The 23,764-nt window shown below is 36.9% G+C and overlaps 5 protein-coding genes, 1 non-coding gene and 1 pseudogene across 6 annotated transcripts; 5 read left to right on the forward strand and 2 right to left on the reverse strand.

Moving 5' to 3' along the window:
• The first annotated feature begins 4,143 nt into the window (after nt 1-4,143).
• Nucleotides 4,144-5,878, forward strand: LOC18021020 (universal stress protein PHOS32). Its single transcript, XM_006403568.2, has 4 exons — nt 4,144-4,500; nt 4,587-4,696; nt 4,798-4,916; nt 5,647-5,878. Exons 1-4 carry the CDS (start codon nt 4,326-4,328, stop codon nt 5,729-5,731), a joined length of 489 nt encoding a protein of 162 aa, XP_006403631.1. The 5' UTR covers nt 4,144-4,325; the 3' UTR covers nt 5,732-5,878.
• Nucleotides 5,879-6,976: 1,098 nt separating this feature from the next.
• Nucleotides 6,977-7,976, forward strand: LOC18021021 (putative lipid-transfer protein DIR1). The gene is made up of 2 exons (XM_006403569.2): nt 6,977-7,409; nt 7,770-7,976. Exons 1-2 carry the CDS (start codon nt 7,082-7,084, stop codon nt 7,784-7,786), a joined length of 345 nt encoding a protein of 114 aa, XP_006403632.1. The 5' UTR covers nt 6,977-7,081; the 3' UTR covers nt 7,787-7,976.
• Nucleotides 7,977-8,513: 537 nt separating this feature from the next.
• On the reverse strand, nt 8,514-10,965 carry LOC18021022 (probable proteasome inhibitor). The gene is made up of 9 exons (XM_006403570.2): nt 10,734-10,965; nt 10,457-10,622; nt 10,211-10,357; nt 9,692-9,796; nt 9,425-9,502; nt 9,287-9,318; nt 9,127-9,193; nt 8,906-8,986; nt 8,514-8,820 (listed from the first exon to the last, which is right to left on the reverse strand). The coding sequence occupies exons 1-9, from the start codon at nt 10,909-10,911 to the stop codon at nt 8,757-8,759; spliced, it is 918 nt and encodes a 305-aa protein (XP_006403633.1). The 5' UTR covers nt 10,912-10,965; the 3' UTR covers nt 8,514-8,756.
• Nucleotides 10,966-11,101: 136 nt separating this feature from the next.
• Nucleotides 11,102-11,172, reverse strand: TRNAG-GCC. The gene has a single exon. It is a non-coding gene; the product is annotated as a tRNA-Gly (tRNA).
• A 3,549-nt stretch (nt 11,173-14,721) lies between these two features.
• Nucleotides 14,722-17,392, forward strand: LOC18021023 (protein NRT1/ PTR FAMILY 5.7). The gene is made up of 4 exons (XM_006403571.2): nt 14,722-14,866; nt 14,966-15,183; nt 15,722-16,266; nt 16,366-17,392. The coding sequence occupies exons 1-4, from the start codon at nt 14,722-14,724 to the stop codon at nt 17,246-17,248; spliced, it is 1,791 nt and encodes a 596-aa protein (XP_006403634.1). The 3' UTR covers nt 17,249-17,392.
• Nucleotides 17,393-21,597: 4,205 nt separating this feature from the next.
• Nucleotides 21,598-22,500, forward strand: LOC112087789 (uncharacterized mitochondrial protein AtMg00810-like). Its single transcript, XM_024157774.1, has one exon. The coding sequence runs from the start codon at nt 21,598-21,600 to the stop codon at nt 22,498-22,500; it is 903 nt and encodes a 300-aa protein (XP_024013542.1).
• A 432-nt stretch (nt 22,501-22,932) lies between these two features.
• Nucleotides 22,933-23,764, forward strand: part of LOC112087790 — a 4,841-nt pseudogene continuing 4,009 nt past the window's right edge.

Raw genomic sequence — 23,764 nt, forward strand, 5'->3', positions numbered from 1 at the left:
TTAACATACGCGTTTCGTATAAATCGTATACTTTTATCCCAGCTTTACGCGAAAATAAAAAAAATAAGAATTATCTTTCGTTGTCTACCTTTATAATTCAAAATTAACGGATAGTAAATGATAGATTTTTCCCTTTTTTTTGGACGGCAAATAATAGATTCTATCCTAGTTTATAGTCGATGCGAAATTTATAACCCACCTCCCTTTTTCCCCTGAACAACCAACCAGTTATAATCCACCTCCTAAGATGATGATATTTTCGAACCATTCATAATTCAGTTCAGCGAAAGTTCATTTTGAATCGACCAAAGTAATTTGTATCGGTTCGATTTGGAGTAGACAGCCGACCTGTATTTGTTCAGATTTTTATAGCGTGTTGAAGTATATATCATCAATCGATAGGAATTAGTTGATATCATTTATGTGTTATATATATCCGTGGTTTTGCATGATGATAATTAACGATAGAAAAATAATCACAAATTTCACTAGAGTACACGATATCTCACAATCATGTTTATGCAGAAGAGTCCAATATCAATTTTATACAATCATTTTAGTTTGTTTTATATAAGCTATAGCTATTAGGAAAGATATTTACATGCATGTCATACTCCCACATTAATTAATTGAATCAAAAAATATACATATATGCATTAAGAAATTTTGAGGAAAAAATATACATAATAGACTGTTGTTTTACACGTGGGTTTGCTTCCGATAGTCCAAATATTACAAATTGCATACTATTTCATTTCTAAGTTGCTCAATAAAGGTTAAAGGAGATGGTGATGTTTTGGTTTATGCTGACGGGAGAATGAATGTTACTATGATTGGCCTTCCACAACTTTCCGAAATCAAAGATCCCAATTTCCGCAAATTAAAAAGTGAAAGCAGAAAGAAAGACTTCGATCTTGATCTTCCCCTATATATATTAACAATCTCTCCTTTCCGCCGAAAGATAAAACCAAGTTATTACAACATCGTTTTCTTCTTAGATATTTTTTGACTTATCACGATGAAAGACAAACTACTAATTATACTAACCAACTCAAATTTGTTATTGACCATGCTTTTATTTAGTGTGAAGTCTCCCACTCCATTATCGATACCTTATATGTATGATCCTGGATATTAATTCATAGAATATCCTATTTATTAGCATGGGGGAGTAAAACTATAACTAGGAGTTATGTTATTTGACATCATATATGAAACATCAAACATGCATCACATGAACTCCACGAGAACGTCTGAATTTGACACAAATCTTGACACAAATCTTGACAAAAAAATGTAATTTTAACGTATATATATATATATGTTTATAATTGCTTCTCGTTATCTTGTTTTTATGGGTGGGTGGTGGAGTCCACTCTGATTTCGGTGACAATAACAACATCACGATGAAAATATAACTATACATGCTTTGAACGACATATATAGTATTTTTGGGGTCGTGACTTAAGCTTGTTTATTTCCTTAATTTCCTCTCCTTTGTTTTTGTCTACTTTTTATATTTTTCTATATGTTTTTTTGTTTGCTTCAGTAAATAAAAATATAATTGGCTGCAGCTTCTAATCCCAACCATACAAACCTATGGGACCTTCCCTTGTTTCCTCGTATATTCAACTATTTCTTTATAATTTTGACTTCAAAAAATACTTGGTTGATCCAATAAATTGCTTAGAACCTGCAGTCCTGACTTTCTAAATACATAGATTATAGATAACCCTGTTTACTAAGTTATATAGTAGTATATTGTTAGCATATTGTTTGGCATTTTTCAGAAACATTTTGAGTATTTCTGATTTACAAAAAGTTACCAAGCTTAAAACAACATAGACCCGGGAAGATGAATATCAGTATCCGCATAATTTGTAAGAAGGTAAAAATCTTGAAATTCGAAATAAGCCGAATCAATTTGCAAAACTGAACTTGCTTAAAAAGAAAAATTTATAGCACATTTTTTCATAACTGACGAATAATATATTCGAAATTGACAAAAGGAATAATATAAGTTTGACCGCACATTTAATCAGACAGCTAAACCGAATATATGTCCGGTACGAACTCCCATCCATGGTCCTTTGTCTTTTTGATTACGGATTTCGCGCAAAACACGCTAAGATGAGTTGTAAATTTGCTACTTTAATTGCGACAGATTAGGATTAGATTAGTTGGTTTCGCACATGTTACCGTCACGTGCGTAGGCTCCACTCTTCACATGCATACACACAGGAGGACGACCAAACCCAAAGCTATCAAAACCTTTACACTCAGACTTTCGCGAGAGAGAGAGAGAGAGGGAGAGACCTTCGCATGTTTTTGCTTGTAATGTAAGCTACTTCAGTATTGAAAAGCTCTACAATAGTGATGAACTCTCATTGTCACCAATCATCATTTTGTACAACATTTTTATATTTTCTTGATACAAACACCTTTTAATTTTTAAAATATCATGATAATTGTATGCTGTGGTCAATTTACTATCTTTAATTGAAGTTTGCATTTGCGAGCCGGCTAGTGATCCATTTTATCTAATTCAAAGTTCACGGTCTAAATTTTTTTTTTTTTTTTGAACTTAAAAATCATATATAATCACGGTCTAAATTGATATACCAAGACTCCATATCTTCTTTATGTGGATCTCAATCCATTGATTATGTCGATTTTCCAGATTTTATTTGTTTTCTTACATTAGTTTCTTTGATTTTATACCAAGTTAAACGAAAACCTCAGTCTTAATGATATTCATCTTACACTCACCAAGTACTTATCATTTGTTGGGAACACATTCACATTAGTTTGGACAGGGGTTAGTTTAATCAATCAAAAGAAATTAGAAATGCACATGGAAACAACAAAAAGCCCTTTCACAATTCTGTATGATTCGTTCACATTTCGTGGACAAGAGATTCATTAAAATCCCCAATAAAAGCCCATGTGAGATAGTTCAGCCCAAGATGTCAAAAAATTATAAGCTGGTTGGTCTTAAAGATGTCTCAAACTTTGACTGTACTAATCATACATCCCAAGCAGTCCAGATATTCCCAAAAATAATCTCACTTTTGAACTGAAATTTCCAAATTTTTATATTCGATTTAAAACATTTTTGGTCTAGACTCTAATATTCAAAGACAATTAATCATAGTAGAAATTTAGAACCAAAACATAATTAATTGAATCTAAACCTGAATTAGAAATCAGATGATTTGAGTGGCTTTTCTCATCTTTAAGTAAGTTACTTCTCAATGCTTGTGACAAAAGAAAAACAATTACTTCTTAAAGCGTAAATTGCTTTGATTCTGATCCCTGACAAAGGTATTTGTATCATAGATAATAATCCATTTCAATCAATTAGAAAACTAGAGATGCAAATGAAAAGAAAACTTTATCATTTCTACTAGCTAGTGTCTATCTCCGACCTTACCACTATAAGACATTTAACCACACTGATACTTCTAAATTCACCAATTAAATTTAAATAAGCAGTTAGGTTAGTATTTACGTCTTTCATTTATTACATTCATAATTTAATCAACCAATATAAAATGCAAATGCAAAAACAATAGTGATTCTATCGCTTTGTTGTGTTTATAGTAAGTACTAAGTAGTATAGATATCGGACCCAAAAAAAAGCTATTTTAGTAGTGCTGGAGACGTGCATTTTATTTAGGATTTATTTCACGAGAAGGAAATTGATAAGAAACATGTGCTATAGTGTTAATCAAGTATTAGTTTAGAAATATGCATCAAAAAATAGACCAAGTACTTTCATGAACCTATGCTTACAACTCATCATGTCACATGTCGATCCTCGATCCTAATCCAACGGTAAAACAACTCATTAAATGTATAATTACATTACTAGAAATAGATGTTTTAAAAAATTTACTGCTAGAAATGTTAATGGAATATTGTAATAATTTTATTAATATAATAATGAGGTATACAAAAGTGGAATCCAATCATTTGGAATTTCGAATTGTGTGAAAATATTTATTAAATTAAAATTTGATTGTATTAAGAACATTTGCTAAACTTATTAGCAATTTTTAATAAATTTATTCAGTATAAAAAAAGTCTTATACAATCTCATGTTACCACACGATTTACTAAATGGACGGTTTAGATGAAATCGATGGATCCTACATCGGACGAAGCATCGAGGAAACTTCATCCTTCGTGTCTCGCTCTCTCCTTTTCAAGTCCTATAACTTCAACATTCGAAGCTACAAGAAGTTGCCTTCTCACAATTCTTCACCATCTCTCTCTTGAAAAAAAAAAACTCATCACAAGTTTGATCAAGAAAACCAAGAAAGATGCCGAAAGACAGGAAGATCGGAATCGCGATGGATTTCTCGGATAGCAGCAAGAACGCATTGAAATGGGCGATCGAGAATTTAGCAGATAAAGGAGACACACTTTACATCATCCACACTCTACCATCCTCTGACGCTGAATCTCGTAACGCCCTCTGGCTCAAAACCGGTTCTCGTAAGTCTTCTTCGCTTTTAGTCCCCGGTTTTCGAATTTTACGACTTGAATTTTCGGTTTAATCCGGTTTTAATTTGGTCTTCCAGCTCTCATACCGTTGGTGGAGTTTAGGGAACCGGAGATTATGAAGAAATACGGTGTCAAAATCGACATCGAATGTCTTGACATCCTCGACACTGGTTCCAGGCAGAAAGAGGTTTTTCTTATATTTTTTCTTGATCCTAATCAAATTACATTTATTTCGTAATTTGGACCTATTAATCATAGTGGTTTGGTTAACATAATAAATGGAATTAGGTGCATGTAGTGACGAAATTATACTGGGGAGATGCAAGAGAGAAGCTGGTTGATGCTGTTAAAGAGCTCAAACTTGATTCTATTGTCATGGGAAACAGAGGACTTAGTGCCCTTCAAAGGTTTGTTTTTTCTTTACTTTATTAACATAAATTCCATTTTATCTGAAATTTTCTAAGCCAAAATGTCATTATTGCTAAGCTTTAGTATATTATCGTATACGACAGTATAAATGGGTCTCAAGGCGATTGATATAAATTATGTCGGTACAGATCCATGATTGAAAATATTCGTTGTAGCTAAAAGACAATGTCAAATTCCATTGGCTTTGAGTCCATGGTTTAACAATTTTTTTTTTTTTTTTTTTTTGTCAATCATGCTTAAATCTAAAACCATCTCAAACTTTATGTTTTTTTTTGTTGGGTTGACGAGATTTAACCCAAAGAACATCTGGTCACTATGATCGCTTTCTAAATTGTTCAAATAAGTTTTCAGATTCCACATTCAAAAACATTCTCTGTACAAAGGTTTTTGGATGAATAAATTTTACATTTTTTTTTAAAAAAAAAGAGATTTAATTTTTTAGAGGAAGAACAATTTAAATTAAAAAACAAAAACTTATATGACAAGTACTTCCCAACGAAAGTGGATAAGATCATGGGAAAACGACAATTGATTAGGTTTTAGGTTTAGCTTTTGATTTTGATTTTTTGTCTAAACTATCAAGGGTGACGTTTATAATTGGTTTATCTTTGATTCTTGTCAACATTTAACCGTTAATTTTTTGTTAAAAGTGTGTAAATGAAGTTATTTCCACGTGAAAATGAATAATTATTTCAAGTATTGAAACAGGATCATAATGGGAAGCGTGAGTAGCTTTGTGATTCAACACGCGCCTTGCCCTGTCACCGTCGTCAAGGATAACGATTCTCACTAAAAGGAAAAAAAAAACCTGTCTCTATCTATGTTTTACCAAAACCATCACCGCAATCTATGCTTTAAATAAAATGACCTTTTTCTTGGTTGTATTTGTATTTGAAATATTTTGAATTCCATACCAATATATTACATCCCATAGTTCTTGCTAATTATTTCATTATTTTTGGTGTTTTTGCTGGAATCACTCCATGTGATTTAAGAGGTGGTAGGATCATTAAAATAACTCGTACAGTGTATCTAAAATAATAAGTTTGCGTGACAGAAATCACAAGGATAGTCAATGACTCAACTGTATGCCTTGTCATTGGTCGCTGAGTATATGGACACAAGTTTTTTTTATCAGTTGTCAAAATTTGTATAAAATAGAGTTTGATAATGTAGACTTTGCTTAAACAGACAGATTTATGAAATTATCACCGTGGTCTACCGGAGGAGAGATAAGCTGGGCCTATGGATACTGAGAAAGTTTTTGGGCCATATTTCTGTTAACAGGCCTGCTTAATGCTTAATCTAAAACTTGCTCTAGCAATATTCCAATCTCTAAGTTCTAAATATCACTAAGCCCTAATCAAATGCATTTGAAAAAAAAGTTTAGTACTATATGAAATATGATAATAATCGAATAACACAGCTTTGTCGCATAACTTTGACAAAGGAGTGAGCCCCTTGGTGCTATAATGGTCACCTAATCGAGCTAAGAAGAAGATATTAGATAGCTCAAGTAATATCTTAACAAGAATGAAGAAGAAGATAGCTCGAGTAAGAGCTTAACGCTCATATTCTTCAACAAAATAGAGCAAACTTCACAAAAAAAGGTTAAATGCCACCGCTTCTCGTTACTAACTCAACTAAACCCTTAACTGTTATGGTTTAGTTGTTCTATTTATTTTGTCTCGGTTTCTAACAAACCCTCTGAACAAAACCGAGGGTTTCAACATAATACAAAGGATTTCAATCAATAAAAAAGCTCATTATTGTAGTTCTTAATAAACAATAAGCCCAATGCTAAAAGCAACAAGGTCGGTGATGACACAACTCCCACAAATCCACCATCCGATTTGATAATTCCAAATAAGAAATAAATTAAGCATTAAGATGTTCGTTGAGCGATATCTAAGACATCAACACCTGGAACTTCTGTTGTTGGTAAGAACACTACCTCCCTTCTCACTCACTCAAGTGCTTAGTCCACTACCTTCAGTGCCTCAAATATGAACAAAACTTCCGCTATATAAACCACACATTCAAGAATCTAATTCAAACCAACAAACAAGATCAACAAAACACAAGCCGAGTTTTATTTTCAAATCTTTAAGATCATTCACTTTCTCCTCCCCAAAATAACATAATGGCATCTTCCATGAAATTTCTATGCGTTCTTGGCATGATCCTCCTCGTAGGAGCCGTCGTCGACGGGGCAGGTGAGTGCGGTAAATCTTCGCCGGACAATGAGGCGATGAAGCTGGCTCCATGTGCAGGGGCGGCTCAAGACGCTAACGCCGCCGTGCCAGGAGGTTGCTGTGCTCAGATTAGAAGATTTTCTCAGAATCCTAAATGTCTCTGTGCCGTTCTTCTCTCCGACACGGCCAAAGCCTCCGGCGTCCAGCCGGAAGTTGCCCTTACCATCCCTAAACGCTGCAATTTCGTTAACCGCCCCGTCGGTTACAAATGCGGACGTAAGTATTTATATATAAATGTTTACTTTGGTGTTACATTTTTACATTATGCTTTATATTCAAAGATATCATTATCTAATGTCTCATAATTTGACTCTAAATTTTACGTTCAACATTTTTTTCTTTTTCTTTTTCTCTTTTTCATACAGACTAAAGTTACACTCGTAAATGTTTATTAGTGACAAAAAGAAAGATTTGTTATGAACCAAAGATGTCGCCAAACTAAAAATATTGATTTCGTTTTATTTGTTTCATATATTTACTAACAGAATTTAACCGTGAAGTGTCGGTACATGTTGCATTTTTTTTACTACTTGTTAATTGTATTCTGTTTCTTTTTTTTTAAAAAAAAAAAAATAGCATACACACTTCCATGAAGTGTGAACGACTTAAGGAAGGAAGGAGATTGAGGAAGCTTAGAGATTTACTACTCCTGCACCCAGGAAGCCTTACAATTCCCTGTATCGTATATTATATATGAATAATAATGATAATGTTTATATGTGTCACAGTGTCAGTGTGATTGTAATTGGAACTTGTTATCAATAATATATGAAATGATTTCACTCTATCAACCACATCTATTTCATATAATTCTGGTGAAAGTTCTTATCGAGGATAATGCCTAAACCCTGAACAAAGCGACAAGCATGTAATTTTAAAGAGATCCGCAGGTAGGCTCGTGCGCTCGCGGATTAGCCACTTGAGTCAGCGGATCTAACAAAATCGATTCAGTTTCAATCTTCTCTTATCAGGACTAAAAAATTAAGTCTACGGGTCGCAAAAATCAGAGCCTGACAGTAACAATAAATAGAGAAAACTAAATGTTCATCGGAAAAAGAAATAAAGAATTTGAGAAAACTAAATTCCATAGTTCCTTGTCACGGAACTCTAACAAATGAATCTAATACAAGAAAAAATAGTTTGTCTCGATATGAATACCAAAACACAACTGGACATGTATCTTCGACAAATTCATCTGACCCGAAGAGAAATAGATAATGATATGCTTTTCTAAATTCACAAACTATTCAAGCGATTGTCTTGTATATATATGGCTACCGATTCAGACACTAACCAAGGGGAATTTTCAAAATGCGCAAATACATCAAAACTTTTTTATATATATATATTTTATATGAAAGTTATAAACAGAGCTGGGGAATTCCGAACAAAAAAAAAGAACCAAAGCAAATAGATCCTATTGTCTGCTTGCTTTTTTTTTTTTTTTAAACGTAGATCCTATTGTCTGTACGTAGCCACTACTAGACTTTCGAACATAAAGATGAAAGTTATTATATTATGCCAACATTTTCTTCTTTCTTTGCAGATGCCTTTTTACTTTGACTATATAAAGTCTCCACCGCCGGGAAAATGCTCAAGATCAGGATGCGGCCTTCTTGGAGGTTGCCTATCAAGATTTGAGATAAACCATCGTCAAAAAACAAAAAAAACACATCTCGATTGGTGGAGTTCATTAAGTAAAAGACTATTACCTTCCGAACCGGCCTGGCTCAAAACCTGGAACATCGGGCGGGCCATAAGGATCAAAACGAGCACCAGGAGGTGGCACACCACTGTCAAAAACCAGAAAACCCATAATTATTTGTGTGAACAGTTAAGATGGCTTTTCTTGTGGTCAACTACATAGCTTGTGTATGTGTATGTGCCATTTGCGTGAAATAAAAAAGATGCAAGAAAGAGTGAGAGAGTTTACGGTTGTGGTGGTCCCATGTAGTCAGGTTGATCACCAAACCGGGGGAACATGTTACGATCATTTGGTCCTGCAACCAAACATTATCAGTTTTAACAGATTATATAATCAAGTAAGCTGATAATCTCTCGTTTCTCAATAATGATAGAAAAATGGTTCATACCTACTAGCATGCTTCCATCGCCAAAACCACCCCTGGTGAGAGATAATTAAGAAAACATGTGTGGTGAATACCATTGCAAGTGAAATGAAATTTATGCCATTTGTAACTATAGTTTCTTTTAACATAGATAACACACACCTGACAGGGTATGCTCCAGCACCTGGTCCGGGGATAAGATCGCTGAAACCACTATCCCGTATCGGAGGAAGTAGCACCCTAAGAATCAAAGTCAATAACCGATAAGTTTTAGTTTTCTAATACCTTATAGGTAAAAAAAACTGTCATGACTCAGTGAACTCTCTTCTTTACTCTGACATTGCAATTATGGCTAAGAAAGCAAGTAAACAAAATTTGTAGCAATTCTTGGATCATAAGAGTAAGAAGTAGAAGTAGTCGATGTATTACCCTGAGGGGTGAAACTGAGGGCCTAATGGAACTGAGGGGTGAATCAGAGGGTCTAGTGGAGCAGGCCTTTCAACGTGATATCCACGCTCTTCATTTGTCTCAGAACTGCAAGCAACCAAAGATAAAGATGGATGTCTTAGTATACACTTCAAGAATTAGGAAACAAATCATTCTGGCTCAACCAAAAAATGCCCCCACAAACTGTGATTTCACAATGAGAACAACATGTACCAAGGCTACAAAGCCTTGTACACCAAAAAAATCGAGACACTAGCAAAGCTCTGCACATTATTTTGGTGTGGTTAACGAAACGACTATATGAATGAGCAACTTAAGTCAGATCAATCCGTCAACAAAAACTATATTTACGGTGCCAAGGTAGCCTAGCAACACTACAAGTGAAATCATATGCTCGTTGCTAAACCTACTGAACATACACTAAACTAAAACACTAAGAGGCATCTAAGAACAGTTTCTGGCTCATGAGCAATAAATTATCTGTAATTAAGCGGGGATTACCTGGACCCGGCTCTCGAAGGAACAGGTTTTACTCCTCCGTAAAGCTTATCCAGAATCTCATTCTTCAAATTACTCACTAATTTGTCAAAATTCTTGTACTGTGCAGTGTAATTCCCCTCGTTGAATTCACCAACATAATCCCCAACTCTGCAAGAAGAACCAGAAATAGAATCAAAATCGACAGAGAAACCTTAAGATTTCACAAAAAAAAAGAAATAACAATTCGACAGAGAAACCATTGCATACTCTATCTCGAGATGGGCAGGTTCTGTTTGACCATCAGCAAGCGCATCAACAAAAAGTTTATCATCAATCGGCAAACACTTGACCAGAACTTTCGTCGATTTGTTCAACGGATTAGTATAGACAAACGCGTATTCATCGAATTCGTTCCACCCGTCAATCCCAACCTCTATTAGAGAATACAGAACCGAACAAATCAGAAATCCTAAACCCTAGAAAATTCCATAAAACTATAAAAAAAATAAATAAGATAATCTAAAAAGATGAAACCAATACTAACCCTGAGTGGAAGACGAAGACAGAGCGTCGTCAGCGAAGGCAGGCCGTCCGGTGGCAGTGAGGTCGAAACCGGAAGTCAGGAAAAAAGCGTGAACAGCGAATGCGACCTTGTCGTGGTTGTTGCGGAAAGTCGGTCTAGCCGACTTGATCGTAGCCATCACCGCCTGAGAAGTCGCCATCGATTCCGTCTAAAGTGTTCTCTGGAAGTTCGATAGTTTTTTCCTGAAGCAAATTTTTGAGAAAATCGATCTTGCAAGCTTAGGGGTTCTCGTCTCTCAATACTCACAATATTGGGCCTACCTTGAAACAGTTTCGGGCTCGTCTGCAAAATAAGGAAAATGGCCTAAATCTAAAATTTTGTAAAACAATTGCACCAGCCGGGAATCGAACCCGGGTCTGTACCGTGGCAGGGTACTATTCTACCACTAGACCACTGGTGCTGATTAATTATCTTTACTCAATCTGTAATAATTACTTACGTTAGTTTGACTAAAATAGCGTGTATCCTTTTTTCGTCGAGGACATGTTCATTTGCAAAATATCTTTCAGAAATATTTATATTGTGTTAAATAAATTGTTTATGAAAATTAGTACTTGTTCTAACATACGTTTACACCAATAGTACCATTGAAATTTATATGTTAGAAATAGTACATTGAGGTTTTAGTTTAGTAACTCACGTCAAAGTGGGTAGACCTGCTCCGTTTGATACGTAGAATTTTGTAAGGTAATGATGATCTATCTTGAGTCTTTCAACAAAATACGTTGGTGCCTTATTTTGGTTATAACATGTGTTTCTTATCATCCATTTTGAATTTTTGATTTCTACTATTTCTGTTTTCGTCAGTGCATAACACAAAACCGCGTAGTGGAAGAGTTCTCTCTCTCTCACTCAGACATCACTTTCAAACAAGAATAAAAATGAAGACTTTTAAGATTATTAGATCAGAAAAGGGAGAACGGCTTGTCAATGAAAGCATCTCTAATGTAAAATGCAAATTTCAAAGGAAAATATGAATAAGCACGAGCATCATGTGCTCTTTATTCTTCGCTTGGAAAAAAACGGTATCGATTCTTGATAGAGACCTCAACAAGAGACCTCGCCGAGGAATCTTATCTGTGGTCCTATAGCCAAGAGCATAATCACGTTTGTTGTATGTGGTGGTGATAAAAAAAAAAAGACATGAAATTCAGATGGTTAATTCTTCAACACACACAAATTGATAGTTAGGTTCCGATTCCCAATTTAGTTCTTGCGAACCACTCATGATTGATTATTCCCATCTACATTATTTAAGTAATTTGTCATCCTTGCTTAATTTAGCTTAAAAACTCCACTATAAACAAGAAATATAAGAGATGCGATAATCTGTTACCCAAACGAAGCAGCGGGTAACTTCACTTGTTCGGTTTCACTGTTTTTGTAGACAGTATATAAGAGCATATGTTATATATACATATATAAAAGAGTAGCTTGCTTTAGAAGTTTTCTTCTCTGAGTGTTTTTGAACTGTGAAAAAATTCAACTGTTATCAGCAAAATTAATTCAAAATTTTTTTTCCCATTTGTTCAATGTTCTTATCTTTCATTAATATTGAACATTTACTATATTATTGAAAATTAAAATGTGGTCAAAATAGAAAACAAAAGAATTTGAAATTTATAAAATGATTTCGAATATATGATCTGTTTACACAATATATAACTTAAAAATGTCAATATAATAATCAACGGTCTGATGACTCATATAACGTAGTACAAAAATAATCCGATTCAGATTCAATTTTAAATACCTTGTTGTCTCCATTTATATCTTTGGGTAGGGATTAGTTATATAGTAGTAATAGATAATGGGAATCAGTCAATGGTGGTAGCAGCACTAAGGGAAAAGGTAATCCACTTTCCTCAACCACAGCCTCAGATTTCCATTAGTTCATCATACATGATAAGAGTTGACTCTTAATCTGAACATAAATTGTTTCTTTAATTTAAATATACACGATTTGGGAATGCTGTTTTTGGTTCTGGTAGCAAATCCACTAAAGATTCGCAACTTTCTCCTGGCAATGATCACCAATAAGCTAGCCACAGCCACTTAAATCTCTTTAATTAAACTCCCTAACCACATATCTATATGAGAAATTCGTTTTTTTTCTCGAAAATAAGGCTATATGGATCACTGTAGAAGTAGAGGATAATGATCGTATAATGACGTTAATTTGGATGGTGGTTACAGTCTTAAGCATTATTGACCCCTCTAATTGATTAATTAACACGTGATTATTACTGTTACAGTTGGAATTATATGATTACGCTAAGTGTGTCTCTTCCTTGCTTTTTTTTTCCTTTATCGTGAGTAATTATAGACTTATAGTAGTAGTTAGAGTACAACATGGATCGTGTAACATATTGTGGTGGTGGTTAACAACACCATTAATAGATGAGGATGAGATCTATATGATTAAAAAATATCTTTGAAATGTGGCTGCAGAATGTTTTTGTCATCGCTGAATTTTAGGTATGATCTTAAGAAGATACGTGCGGGAATCAGAAATGATGTTACATCAATCGGTAATCTTACCTATTTTGGGCAATATTACCTAATTATTAAGGATTTTTTACTTCTTAAATAAGGAGTTGAGATTGTTTTGTAAAGTATATTAAAGAATAGGAAAACCCTTAAAATGAAAATTATGTTTTTTTTTCAAGTGTAAATAGTTTTACTGATCGTTGTTATCTTCCAAAAGAGATTACGCTTTAGAAACTAAAGAATCGAACTTTGCTTTAGGAATAGTTTCGAGAAGATATATGGATTGAACTTGTCAATTAACCAAATAACAATAGGTCGTTGTCTTCTTGAATTGACATTAGTTTTAAAAGTTTCTAAGAGTTTGTAGATATTAAGGATCAGATCCTAGAGGGCTACAAGACGGTTAATCCAAGATCTTTTGGAACAACATCTTTGGTACTGTGGAATCATTGTTTTGTGTAGGGGCAGTAATGATGTATTGGACCATTGGTGAATTTCACTCGACTCTTACAAGTCTTTGATCTTGGTGGTAGCCAAGAGGGAGATATCTCCATATAGACACAAAGAGGGAATCTTCATACTATAGGTATCAAAATCCATATGAATTGAAGATTTCTTAGGATCCACAAGATTCTTGTATATCTTTGCATAATTAACGACTAATGCATGCTAAATTATTTTTGTGCTAGGACTTGAAGTTTATCTTTGGTTTCACGTCTTTCTATTTGAGTCTAAATTCAATTCTGGCTTCATATGTAGCTCAAATTTGTTGAACAAGAATCAAATTTGGTTACCACATCTCTCTGATTTAGTAATCTTTTTAACAAATAGAAAGCATCGATCAAATCTGAGGTCTTACTGTCTCCAACTCCATGTTTTATTTGGTAAAATTATCTTATTCTAGCTCTTTTAAACTTTGGAGTTGATGGAAATTTCAACGTCTTTTATGAGACTCCTGAAGTCCACAAAACCACACAAATTTTTTTTTTTTTCACAAGTTATAATCTGAAAGTGACCGATTGAAAAAAGATGAGTACTACATCACACCGAGATTTGTACTTATCTGAGCGTAACCAAAACTTAACTATCATTTTCTTCCCTGTATGTTTGTATAAACTTTATACTAAAGCCTAAAGTTATAGTCGTGTAATGAAAAGTCGGATGAAATTAAATTTAAGCTTTTTATGTACATATTGTTTTTTTTTTTATTGATGAATAAGAATAGTATTTACGTTCTCTACGTGTCTTCTAGTTGTCAACCTAGCGTGTCTTTTTTTGTGGAAAATTCCATTGAAAGAATCTTGAAGCACTAAACAAGAAGAGTCAACATAGCGAATGTTATCCATTATAAAGAGGACCAAGCTTGCTTCTCCACAAACACATCACTCATCAACAATCATATATCTCACTCTCTCACTCTCTCTTTCTCTCTCTCTCTCAATCATTAACACATAAAATTATGGATCACAACAAGATTGATACAGAGATTCAAGATTCATACGATGATCAACAAGAATGGGTTCTTGATTCTTCTCTCGATAGTAGAGGAGAGATTCCGCGTCGGGCTAGAACCGGAGCTTGGAGAGCTGCACTCTTCATCATTGGTATGTATATCAAACTTTGTAAAGAGAATATTGATATTATGTCTTTGTGGAACTATCTTTAAATTATGATCTTAATTATGGTTTGATATATGTGTACAGCAATCGAATTCAGCGAAAGGCTAAGTTACTTTGGAATAGCTACGAGCTTAGTGGTCTACTTAACGACCATTCTTCACCAAGACCTAAAGATGGCTGTAAGAAATGCAAACTACTGGTCTGGTGTTACTACTTTGATGCCTCTCCTTGGAGGCTTCGTCGCCGATGCTTATCTCGGTCGTTATGCAACCGTTCTACTTGCAACCATCATCTACCTTATGGTAATAACTTCTACTCGAGAAAATTATGTACCATGTTCAATATTTTTTAATAAAAACATTATTTATATACACTTTTTTAGTTATTTTGTTAGCACCTGTTGCATATATATATATATACTCTGAAAACCGACTCGATAATACTCCAAAATGTTAGGAGCGTTGTTGGATATTTTAAATGAAGACCATATGTCTTTTAGCATGTGCGACTGATACATTTGAAGAGGACTCCGCTTTTAATAATATTGGGATCCTTATTTTTTTTTTAAAAAATTATATTCAACTCATCAAAACATTTCTAATAAAAAAAATATTTGCACAAAGTTTTGAAATATTTTTTAGACGGTCACGTTTTCTAAATACAAACCTTATTTATATTATTTGTTATGTTATTTTGTTGTGTGTCTTGGTGTACTAGCACATTTTTACACACTCTCAAGACCGGATCACTTCATGATATACCTTTATACACAACGTAAATTTTTTAGATTAGTCAAAGATGATGGTTTAATTTGTGTCTTAATTTTGTTCAATTTTACAGGGTTTGATTCTTTTAACACTGTCTTGGTTTATACCGGGATTGAAAGCTTGTCATGAAGAAATATGCGTTGAGCCAAGAAAAGCCCACGAGATAGCCTTCTTCATTGCAATCTACTTGATCTCAATAGGCACTGGAGGTCATAAGCCATCCCTTGAGAGCTTTGGAGCTGATCAATTTGAAGATGGCCATCCCAAAGAACGAAAAATGAAAATGTCTTACTTTAACTGGTGGAGCGCCGGTCTATGCGCCGGTGTTTTAACCGCGGTGACTGTCATCGTCTATGTCGAAGACCGGATTGGTTGGGGTGTGGCTGGTATCATACTCACTGTAGTCATGGCTACATCGCTTTTGATCTTCCTTATCGGCAAACCGTTTTACCGTTATAGAGCACCTTCTGGTAGCCCGTTGACCCCGATCTTGCAAGTTTTTGTCGCTGCAATTGCCAAAAGACATCTTCGTTGTCCCAATGACTCTTCTCTTCTCCATGAGTTGTCTAGAGAAGAGTATACTAAAGGCAGGCTTCTGTCCAACACAAAAAATCTTAAGTAAGTGCATCATAACTAGAGACATGTACATGCTCAATTCCGATTTAGGTTTCTTTAGCATCCATACATGCATGGAACTAATTGATATACGGTTTGCAGATTTCTAGACAAAGCAGCGATAATTGAAGACCGAGGAAGCGAGAACGCTATGGCCGAGAAGGAGAGTCCATGGAGACTTGCAACGGTAACTAAAGTGGAAGAAGTGAAGCTACTCATCAACATGATTCCAATCTGGTTCTTTACATTAGCCTTTGGCATATGCGCCACTCAAAGCACAACATTCTTCATCAAACAAGCCATTATCATGGACCGACACATCGGTCAAAGCTTCATAGTTCCTCCTTCGTCCATGTTCTCCCTAGTAGCTCTCTCCATGATCATCTCCATAACAGTCTACGAGAAATTCCTCGTGCCTCTTTTGAGACGCGTCACGGGAAACGAAAGAGGTATTAGCATTCTACAAAGAGTCGGGACCGGTATGGTATTCTCCTTAATCGCCATGATCACTGCTGCTCTAGTTGAGAAAAAAAGATTGGATTACACAAAGCAAAATCACGTGGCCATGAGTGCTATATGGTTAGCTCCTCAATTCATAGTTATAGGCATAGCGGACGCTTTTACCCTTGTGGGTCTTCAAGAGTATTTCTACGACCAAGTCCCTGACTCCATGAGAAGCTTAGGCATAGCGTTTTACCTCAGTGTGATTGGAGCGGCTAGCTTTGTCAACAATCTTTTGATGACGGTTACTGATCGTATAGCCGAGGAAATCTCAGGGAAGAGCTGGTTAGGGAAAGACCTCAATAGCAGCCGCTTAGACCGCTATTACTGGACGCTAGCCGCTTTGACCGCTGCAAATTTATGCTTCTTTGTGATTGTAGCTAAGAGATACACTTACAAGAGTGTCCAGCCAAGTCTGGCTGTTGCTGACGGTGGTGATGACGTCGAGATAGCCTCTGTTCGTAATACATCCAAGTATACGTAACAGTAACATCGTATGATCACCATTTTATGTTTCCTTTGTTTGTTTCTTTTTGTTGTAATTTTTGTTTTTAGTTGTTTTGTTGTACTTTTGAAAAGTGTATCCGTACTCATTTTTATTTAGTGTGGCTTTAGATCGATAAACTAATACTATCGACTTATCGAAATATGGACATGCAAACTTAAAATAGTTTTATCATAAACCAACCACACATAAAATTTATGAAAAATTATATATTTAAATCAGAGATATATATTTTAAATTTTGAAGTTTTTTTTAACTTAAAGTCAAACCGATTTATAAAAAACTACTCTTATTTGGGTATGAATAGGATTTCATGTATAAGTCCAATCAGAAAAACTTTTGGCTCTTTCAGAGTCTTCGACAGGTGGGCTGAATGCTCGAGATGAAGCCCACACGAGGTCCACCAACGATCACCTTCTTCAAACAAAAACCTGCAACGTTAACAAAGGAGATAAGGATCAGTGTGAGTCAAAAGCAGTCAAACGTATGTAGACACAAACCACCACAATCCAGCTGCGTAATCGCTTTGATTCTCTAACGTTTGTAAATGACGCATAACGACCTTGTCGTTTTCCTCTCTAGGTTTTATGTGTACCCTTGTCAGAGTCTCTATATAAAGATCTCTGTAAACTCTCTGTAAACCAAGTTTTTAAGCAATAATAAAGTTTGAGTTTTTCTTCGTTTTCAAGTTTCTTTCAAACTTTCATGGTATCAGAGCGCAAGGCTCTTCCTCGGCGACAACAATGGCAAGCGACACACAGATTCAATCAACCCCTCCCGGTTCTGAGAGCTCTACACCAAACCCGACTCCGTCAGCTCCAGTTCGAGTTACACAGGGCCAGGATCGAGCTCCTCCAGCTCCAGATCGAGTACAGAATGCGCCAAGCTTGTCAACTCCGCCGCTTTTTGGAGCTCCAACGTTCCATTCATCGCTGCAGTCGCTTCCTCCAGCACCTCTCTCGTCACCTCTGAATATCTCACACTTTGTGACACTGAAGCTCTCTGCTTCTACATACCTGATGTGGAAATCTCAAATGGAGATCTGGTTGTCCAGTCAACGTCTACTTGGTCATGTTATAGGGGCCACACCTCAGCTTCCAGCAACAACAACTGTCCGTTTTGGTTCGATGCTCTCTGATGTTCCAAATCCAGAACTTATGGTCTGGCTTCAAAATGAACAGTCTGTGCTTGGGTGGATCTTTGGTTCTCTCTCTGAAGAAGCTTTACGGTCAGTCTTCGGCTTACGCTCCTCTCAAGAGGTATGGCTCTCACTTGCTCAAAAGTACAACCGTGTGTCACTCACTAGAAAGTTAGATATTCAGAGACGTATTCAAACCACTGCAAAAGGATCTAGGTCACTAGCTGTGTATTTGGGAGAAATCAAAGATTTGTGTGATCAACTAGCTTCTATAGGAGCTCCTATTTCTGAACAGAAAAAGATCTTTGGTGTTCTTCATGGTCTAGGGCGAGAGTATGAGTCTATTGTTACATACATTGAAAACTCTATGGATTCTCATTTCAATCTGTCGTTTGAGGATGTGGTTCATAAGTTGATGGGCTTTGAAGACAAACTTCAGAGTTATGCTGCTGTGACTGATTCTGTAACTCCTCATCTTGCCTTTCAAACTGAGAAGACTGATGATTCAACAAATCGGAGTGCAAATGTCTCTTTCTACAACAACAACACCTCTGGTTCTCGTGGTGGTTTCTCTAATGGTGGAAGAGGCTCCAATCAGGGGTCTTTTCGTGGACGAGGCTCTTATTCTACTCAGGGCAGTGGTTTTCAACAACAGTTCACTTCAAACAACCTTCGACCAACTTTTCAAATCTGTGGCAGGTATGTTCACTCTGCTTTCAAGTGCTACAATCGATTTGACAAAGACTACGAACCACACGATGTTCAGAAGGCTCTAGCGGCTATGAGAGTATCCGACACGTCTCCACCTTCTGGAACAGAGTGGTATCCAGATACTGGGGCTTCTACTCATGTTACCAACACTTCCTCTCAGCTACATCAGGCTCAACCCTACACTGGTAATGATTCTGTTATGGTCGGTAATGGTGACTTCCTTCCCATCACTCATATCGGTTCCACCACTCGGCCTACTTCTCAAGGTAATCTTCTTATAACAGATGTTCTTGTCTGCCCTGGTATTGCTAAGTCCTTGTTATCTGTCTCTAAGATTACTTCGGATTATCCTTGTGAATTTACATTTGATTGTGATTCTATGATGGTAAAGGACAAGAGAACAAGGCAGATATTAGCTCGAGGCAGTAGGCACAATGACTTGTATGTACTGGAGAACCCACAGTTTATGGCCTTCTACTCACCGAGGCAACAAAGCACAAGTTCTGAAGTGTGGCATCAGCGACTTGGGCACCCCAATAAGGAGCTTCTTAAGTATCTTGCAAGTAGTAATCTTCTAGTCATGAATAAGGCTGTCTCTCGTATGTGTGAGGCATGTCAGTTGGGAAAATTCAGTAGGCTTTCTTTTCTTCCTTCAGAGTTTGTAGCTTCTCATCCTTTGGAACGTGTTCACAGTGATTTATGGGGACCTTCTCCTGTAATTTCGAACCAAGGTTTTGAATATTATGCAATTTTTATTGATAATTACTCAAGGTTCACATGGTTCTATCCTCTGAAAAGAAAGTCTGATTTCTACTCTGTCTTTATCACTTTTCAAACGTATGTTGAACGACAACTTCAACACAAGATCAAAGTTTTTCAAAGTGATGGAGGGGGTGAGTTCACGAGTACTAAGTTTTTGACTCATCCGCAACATTGTGGTATCAAACATCTTCTCTCTTGCCCTCATACGCCTCAACAGAATGGCTTGGCAGAACGAAAACATAGGCACATTACTGAGTTAGGTTTGTCTAAGCTATTTCAGAGTAAGGTCCCTCAATATCTATGGGTCGAAGCCTTCTTTACTGCCTGTTTTCTCGGTAATCTCCTTCCTTCTTCAGCTCTTACTGATAAAAAGAGTCCATTTGAGAAGTTGTTTGGTAAACCTCCGGTCTATTCCTCACTCAGGGTCTTCGGATGTTCCTGTTATCCGTATCTCAAACCTTATGCACAACATAAGTTCGATCCTAAGTCTCTGCACTGTGTTTTCATTGGCTATAATGAAAAATACAAGGGGTATAGATGTCTCTATCCACCTAAAGGCCGGGTGTTTATCAGTCGTCATGTTCTGTTTGATGAATCTGTCTTTCCCTTTGCAGATAAGTATCACACTTTCCAGTCTAAAGCAGCCGATGGTCTTCTGTCTTGGCGTATTTTTCCTGTAACACTTGACTCACATGACTCACCCTTGTCTGATATTCCGGTTTCATCAGACTCGTTTGCAGGTGGGCTGAATGCGGCTCAACCAATTCTTTCTACAGATACAGATACTCAAGCCTTGCCTCTTCCTGTCATGTCTCTTTCTAGTGCAGGAAATAGTTCTGAGTGTACGACGGACTTAGATTCCGATCCTATAGGCAACAGCTATTCTCATGCATCAGGAAACACAGACTTGACCGGATCAACACAGAGCTCACACAGCTCATGGTCTCAATCAGCCTCACCACTAGTAAATGAGTCACTTCAGTCAAGTCTCCCAGTTCAGTCAACACATATTACCTCAACTTCTACTGCAGACAATGCTCATCCATTGATTACCAGAGCAAAGGATGGGATTTTTAAACCAAATCAACGCTATGTACTATTCACTATTAAGTCTAATTATCCAAAACCAAAAACAGTGAAGTCTGCATTAAAAGATCCTATGTGGACCGATGCTATGGGAGTTGAATACGGTACATTGCAGGAAACCAATACATGGGACCTTGTTCCACCTGATGTTGCAGAGAATGTCTTAGGTTGTAGATGGGTTTACAAGACTAAACTGAGGGCTGATGAAAGTCTTGACAGGTTGAAAGCTCGCTTAGGTACCAAGGGATATGATCAAGAGGAAGGAATTGATTTCCTGGAAACCTTTAGTCCAGTGGTATGGACAGCTATAATGAGATCAGTTCTACATGTTGCAGTTACTCAAAAGTGGTCCATAAAACAGCTTGATGTACAGAATGCATTCCTTCACGGAGATTTAAAAGAAGTTGTTTACATGAGACAGCCTCCTGGTTTTGAAGATCCGAGTAGGCCTGATCATATTTGACGTCTCAAGAAAGCAATTTATGGACTAAAACAGGCGCCTCGTGCCTGGTTTGATAAGTTTAGCACGTTCTTGATCAACTTTGGATTTGTTTGCAGTATTCCCGATCCTTCCTTGTTTGTCTACATCAAAGGATCTGATGTTATGTTATTACTTTTATACGTTGATGACATGGTATTGACTGGAAACAATGATGAGTTGCTGCAACAGCTTCTAGACACTCTGAATAAGGCGTTCCGAATGAAAGACATGGGAGTTCTACACTATTTCTTGGGTATACAGGCCTTTTTTCATGATGAAGGTTTATTTCTGAGTCAAGAAAAATACACATTAGATCTTCTTGTCTCAGCTGGGATGTCAGATTGTGCACCAATGCCAACGCCCTTACCTCTTCAGCTTGATAAGGTTTCAGGACAGAATAAGTCTTTCTCGGATACTACTTACTTTCGAAGCTTAGCAGGCAAACTTCAATATCTGACTCTCACACGTCCAGATATCCAGTTTGCAGTAAATCTCATTTGTCAGAAAATGCATACACCAACTGAAGCGGATTTTAGCTTGCTCAAACGAATACTTCGTTATTTGAAGGGAACGTTTCAGATGGGAATCAACCTAAGTTCGAATACAAATTCTACTCTCCGTGCCTACAGTGACAGTGATTGGGCTAACTGTAAAGAAACCAGGAGATCTACAGGAGGCTTGTGTACGTTTTTGGGGTCCAATATCATTTCTTGGTCTGCAAAACGACATTCTACAATCTCAAGATCGAGCACAGAGGCTGAATTCAGAACTATGTCTATTGCAGCTACGGAACTTAAGTGGATAAGTTCTCTTCTTGACGCTATTGGCCATCCTCAACCATCACTTCCAAAGCTGTACTGTGATAACTTGTCTGCGGTTTATCTCACGGTGAATCCTGCTCTTACTCACGTTCCCAAACACTTGATGTGGACTTTCATTATATTCGTGAAAGGGTTGCTCATGGAGCTCTTGTTGTCAAGCATGTTCCAAGCCATCAACAACTTGCAGATGTCTTCACCAAATCCTTGGCTCAACAACCTTTTTTTGACTTAAGGTTCAAACTCGGTGTTGATTTGCCACCAACCCCAAGTTTAAGGGGGTGTATAAGTCAATTAGAAAAGATTCTGGCTCTTTCAGAATCTTCGACAGGTGGGCTGAATGCTCGAGATGAAGCCCACACGAGGCCCACCAACGATCACCTTCTTCAAACAAAAACCTGCAACAGTAACAAAGGAGATAAGGATCAGTGTGAGTCAAAAACAGTCAAACGTACGGAGACACAAGCCACCACAATCCAGCTACGTAATCGTTTTGATTCTCTAACGTTTGTAAATGACGCGTAACGACCTTGTTGTTTTCTTCTCTAGATTTTATGTGTACCCTTGTCAGAATCTCTATATAAAGATCTCTGCAAACTCTATGTAAACCAAGTTTTTGAGCAATAATAAAGTTTAAGTTTTTTTAAAAAGACAAAAAGATTTTGCGATGGGCGATGGCGACGGCGATATTAGGGTTTTGAAAGATGGTGGACGAGAGGTGACGATGATGGAGGTGAGTGAGAAGGACAGGCCCCCAGACAGGCTGGGGTCGGGCTCATGGGCACAGAAGGTATCAGAGGGTGGTGTTGGTGGGAGACTTTGTCCCGAGAGTGTTTTGGATGATGCGTTTGTGACGGAGCGGTTGGTGCTGGAGTTTCCAGATGGGGAAGGGGGAGAACCAGTGATTACGATCGGCACAGAAGTCTTAGAGGCGATAAATGGTTTGTGGAAACAATGTATGATTTTTAAGGTGCTAGGTCGTAATATCCCGATCTCGAATATGAGTCGAAAGCTCAAGGAGTTATGGCAGCCACGAGGGGCTATGTATGTGATGGATTTACCGAGAAAATTCTTCATGGTTAGGTTCGAGGTTGAGGCGGAGTACTTGGCGGCGCTAACGGGTGGACCGTGGAGAGCGTTTGGGAGTTACCTTATGGTGCAAGCTTGGTCACCGGATTTTGATCCGTTAAGCCATGACATAGTGACAACGCCGGTTTGGGTTCGTCTAGCAAATTTCCCAGTAAATTTTTATCATCGATCGATCTTGATGGGGATTGCGCGGGGTTTGGGGAAACCGGTGAAGGTGGATGCAATGACACTGAACTTTGAGAGAGCTCGTTTTGCCCGTGTTTGTGTGGAGGTAGACCTCAAGAAGCCACTAAAGGGGACAGTGATGGTGAACGGGGAGAGATATTATGTGGCTTATGAGGGAATGTCGAATATATGCACGACCTGTGGTTTATACGGGCAGCTAGTACACACATGCCCAAATGGAGAAG

This window comes from Eutrema salsugineum, unplaced genomic scaffold (genome assembly GCF_000478725.1).
Source record: "Eutrema salsugineum unplaced genomic scaffold, Eutsalg1_0 scaffold_16, whole genome shotgun sequence".
NCBI lineage: Eukaryota > Viridiplantae > Streptophyta > Magnoliopsida > Brassicales > Brassicaceae > Eutrema > Eutrema salsugineum.

What these genes read in the sequence shown, in the direction of transcription:
- LOC18021020 (XM_006403568.2), top strand. Translation starts at nt 4,326, where the DNA reads ATGCCGAAAGACAGGAAGATCGGAATCGCGATGGATTTCTCGGATAGC. An exon ending in CTGGTTCCAGGCAGAAAGAG is followed by an intron (nt 4,697 to 4,797) that starts GTTTTTCTTATA and finishes AAATGGAATTAG; the next exon opens with GTGCATGTAGTGACGAAATT. An exon ending in GGACTTAGTGCCCTTCAAAG is followed by an intron (nt 4,917 to 5,646) that starts GTTTGTTTTTTC and finishes GTATTGAAACAG; the next exon opens with GATCATAATGGGAAGCGTGA.
- LOC18021021 (XM_006403569.2), top strand. Translation starts at nt 7,082, where the DNA reads ATGGCATCTTCCATGAAATTTCTATGCGTTCTTGGCATGATCCTCCTC.
- LOC18021022 (XM_006403570.2), bottom strand. Translation starts at nt 10,911, where the DNA reads ATGGCGACTTCTCAGGCGGTGATGGCTACGATCAAGTCGGCTAGACCG. An exon ending in CGATGGAAGCATGCTAGTAG is followed by an intron (nt 9,194 to 9,286) that starts GTATGAACCATT and finishes GTTTGGTTGCAG; the next exon opens with GACCAAATGATCGTAACATG. An exon ending in GAGCCAGGCCGGTTCGGAAG is followed by an intron (nt 8,821 to 8,905) that starts GTAATAGTCTTT and finishes AAATCTTGATAG; the next exon opens with GCAACCTCCAAGAAGGCCGC.
- LOC18021023 (XM_006403571.2), top strand. Translation starts at nt 14,722, where the DNA reads ATGGATCACAACAAGATTGATACAGAGATTCAAGATTCATACGATGAT. An exon ending in AGCTGCACTCTTCATCATTG is followed by an intron (nt 14,867 to 14,965) that starts GTATGTATATCA and finishes ATATGTGTACAG; the next exon opens with CAATCGAATTCAGCGAAAGG. An exon ending in CAACCATCATCTACCTTATG is followed by an intron (nt 15,184 to 15,721) that starts GTAATAACTTCT and finishes TCAATTTTACAG; the next exon opens with GGTTTGATTCTTTTAACACT.
- LOC112087789 (XM_024157774.1), top strand. Translation starts at nt 21,598, where the DNA reads ATGGTATTGACTGGAAACAATGATGAGTTGCTGCAACAGCTTCTAGAC.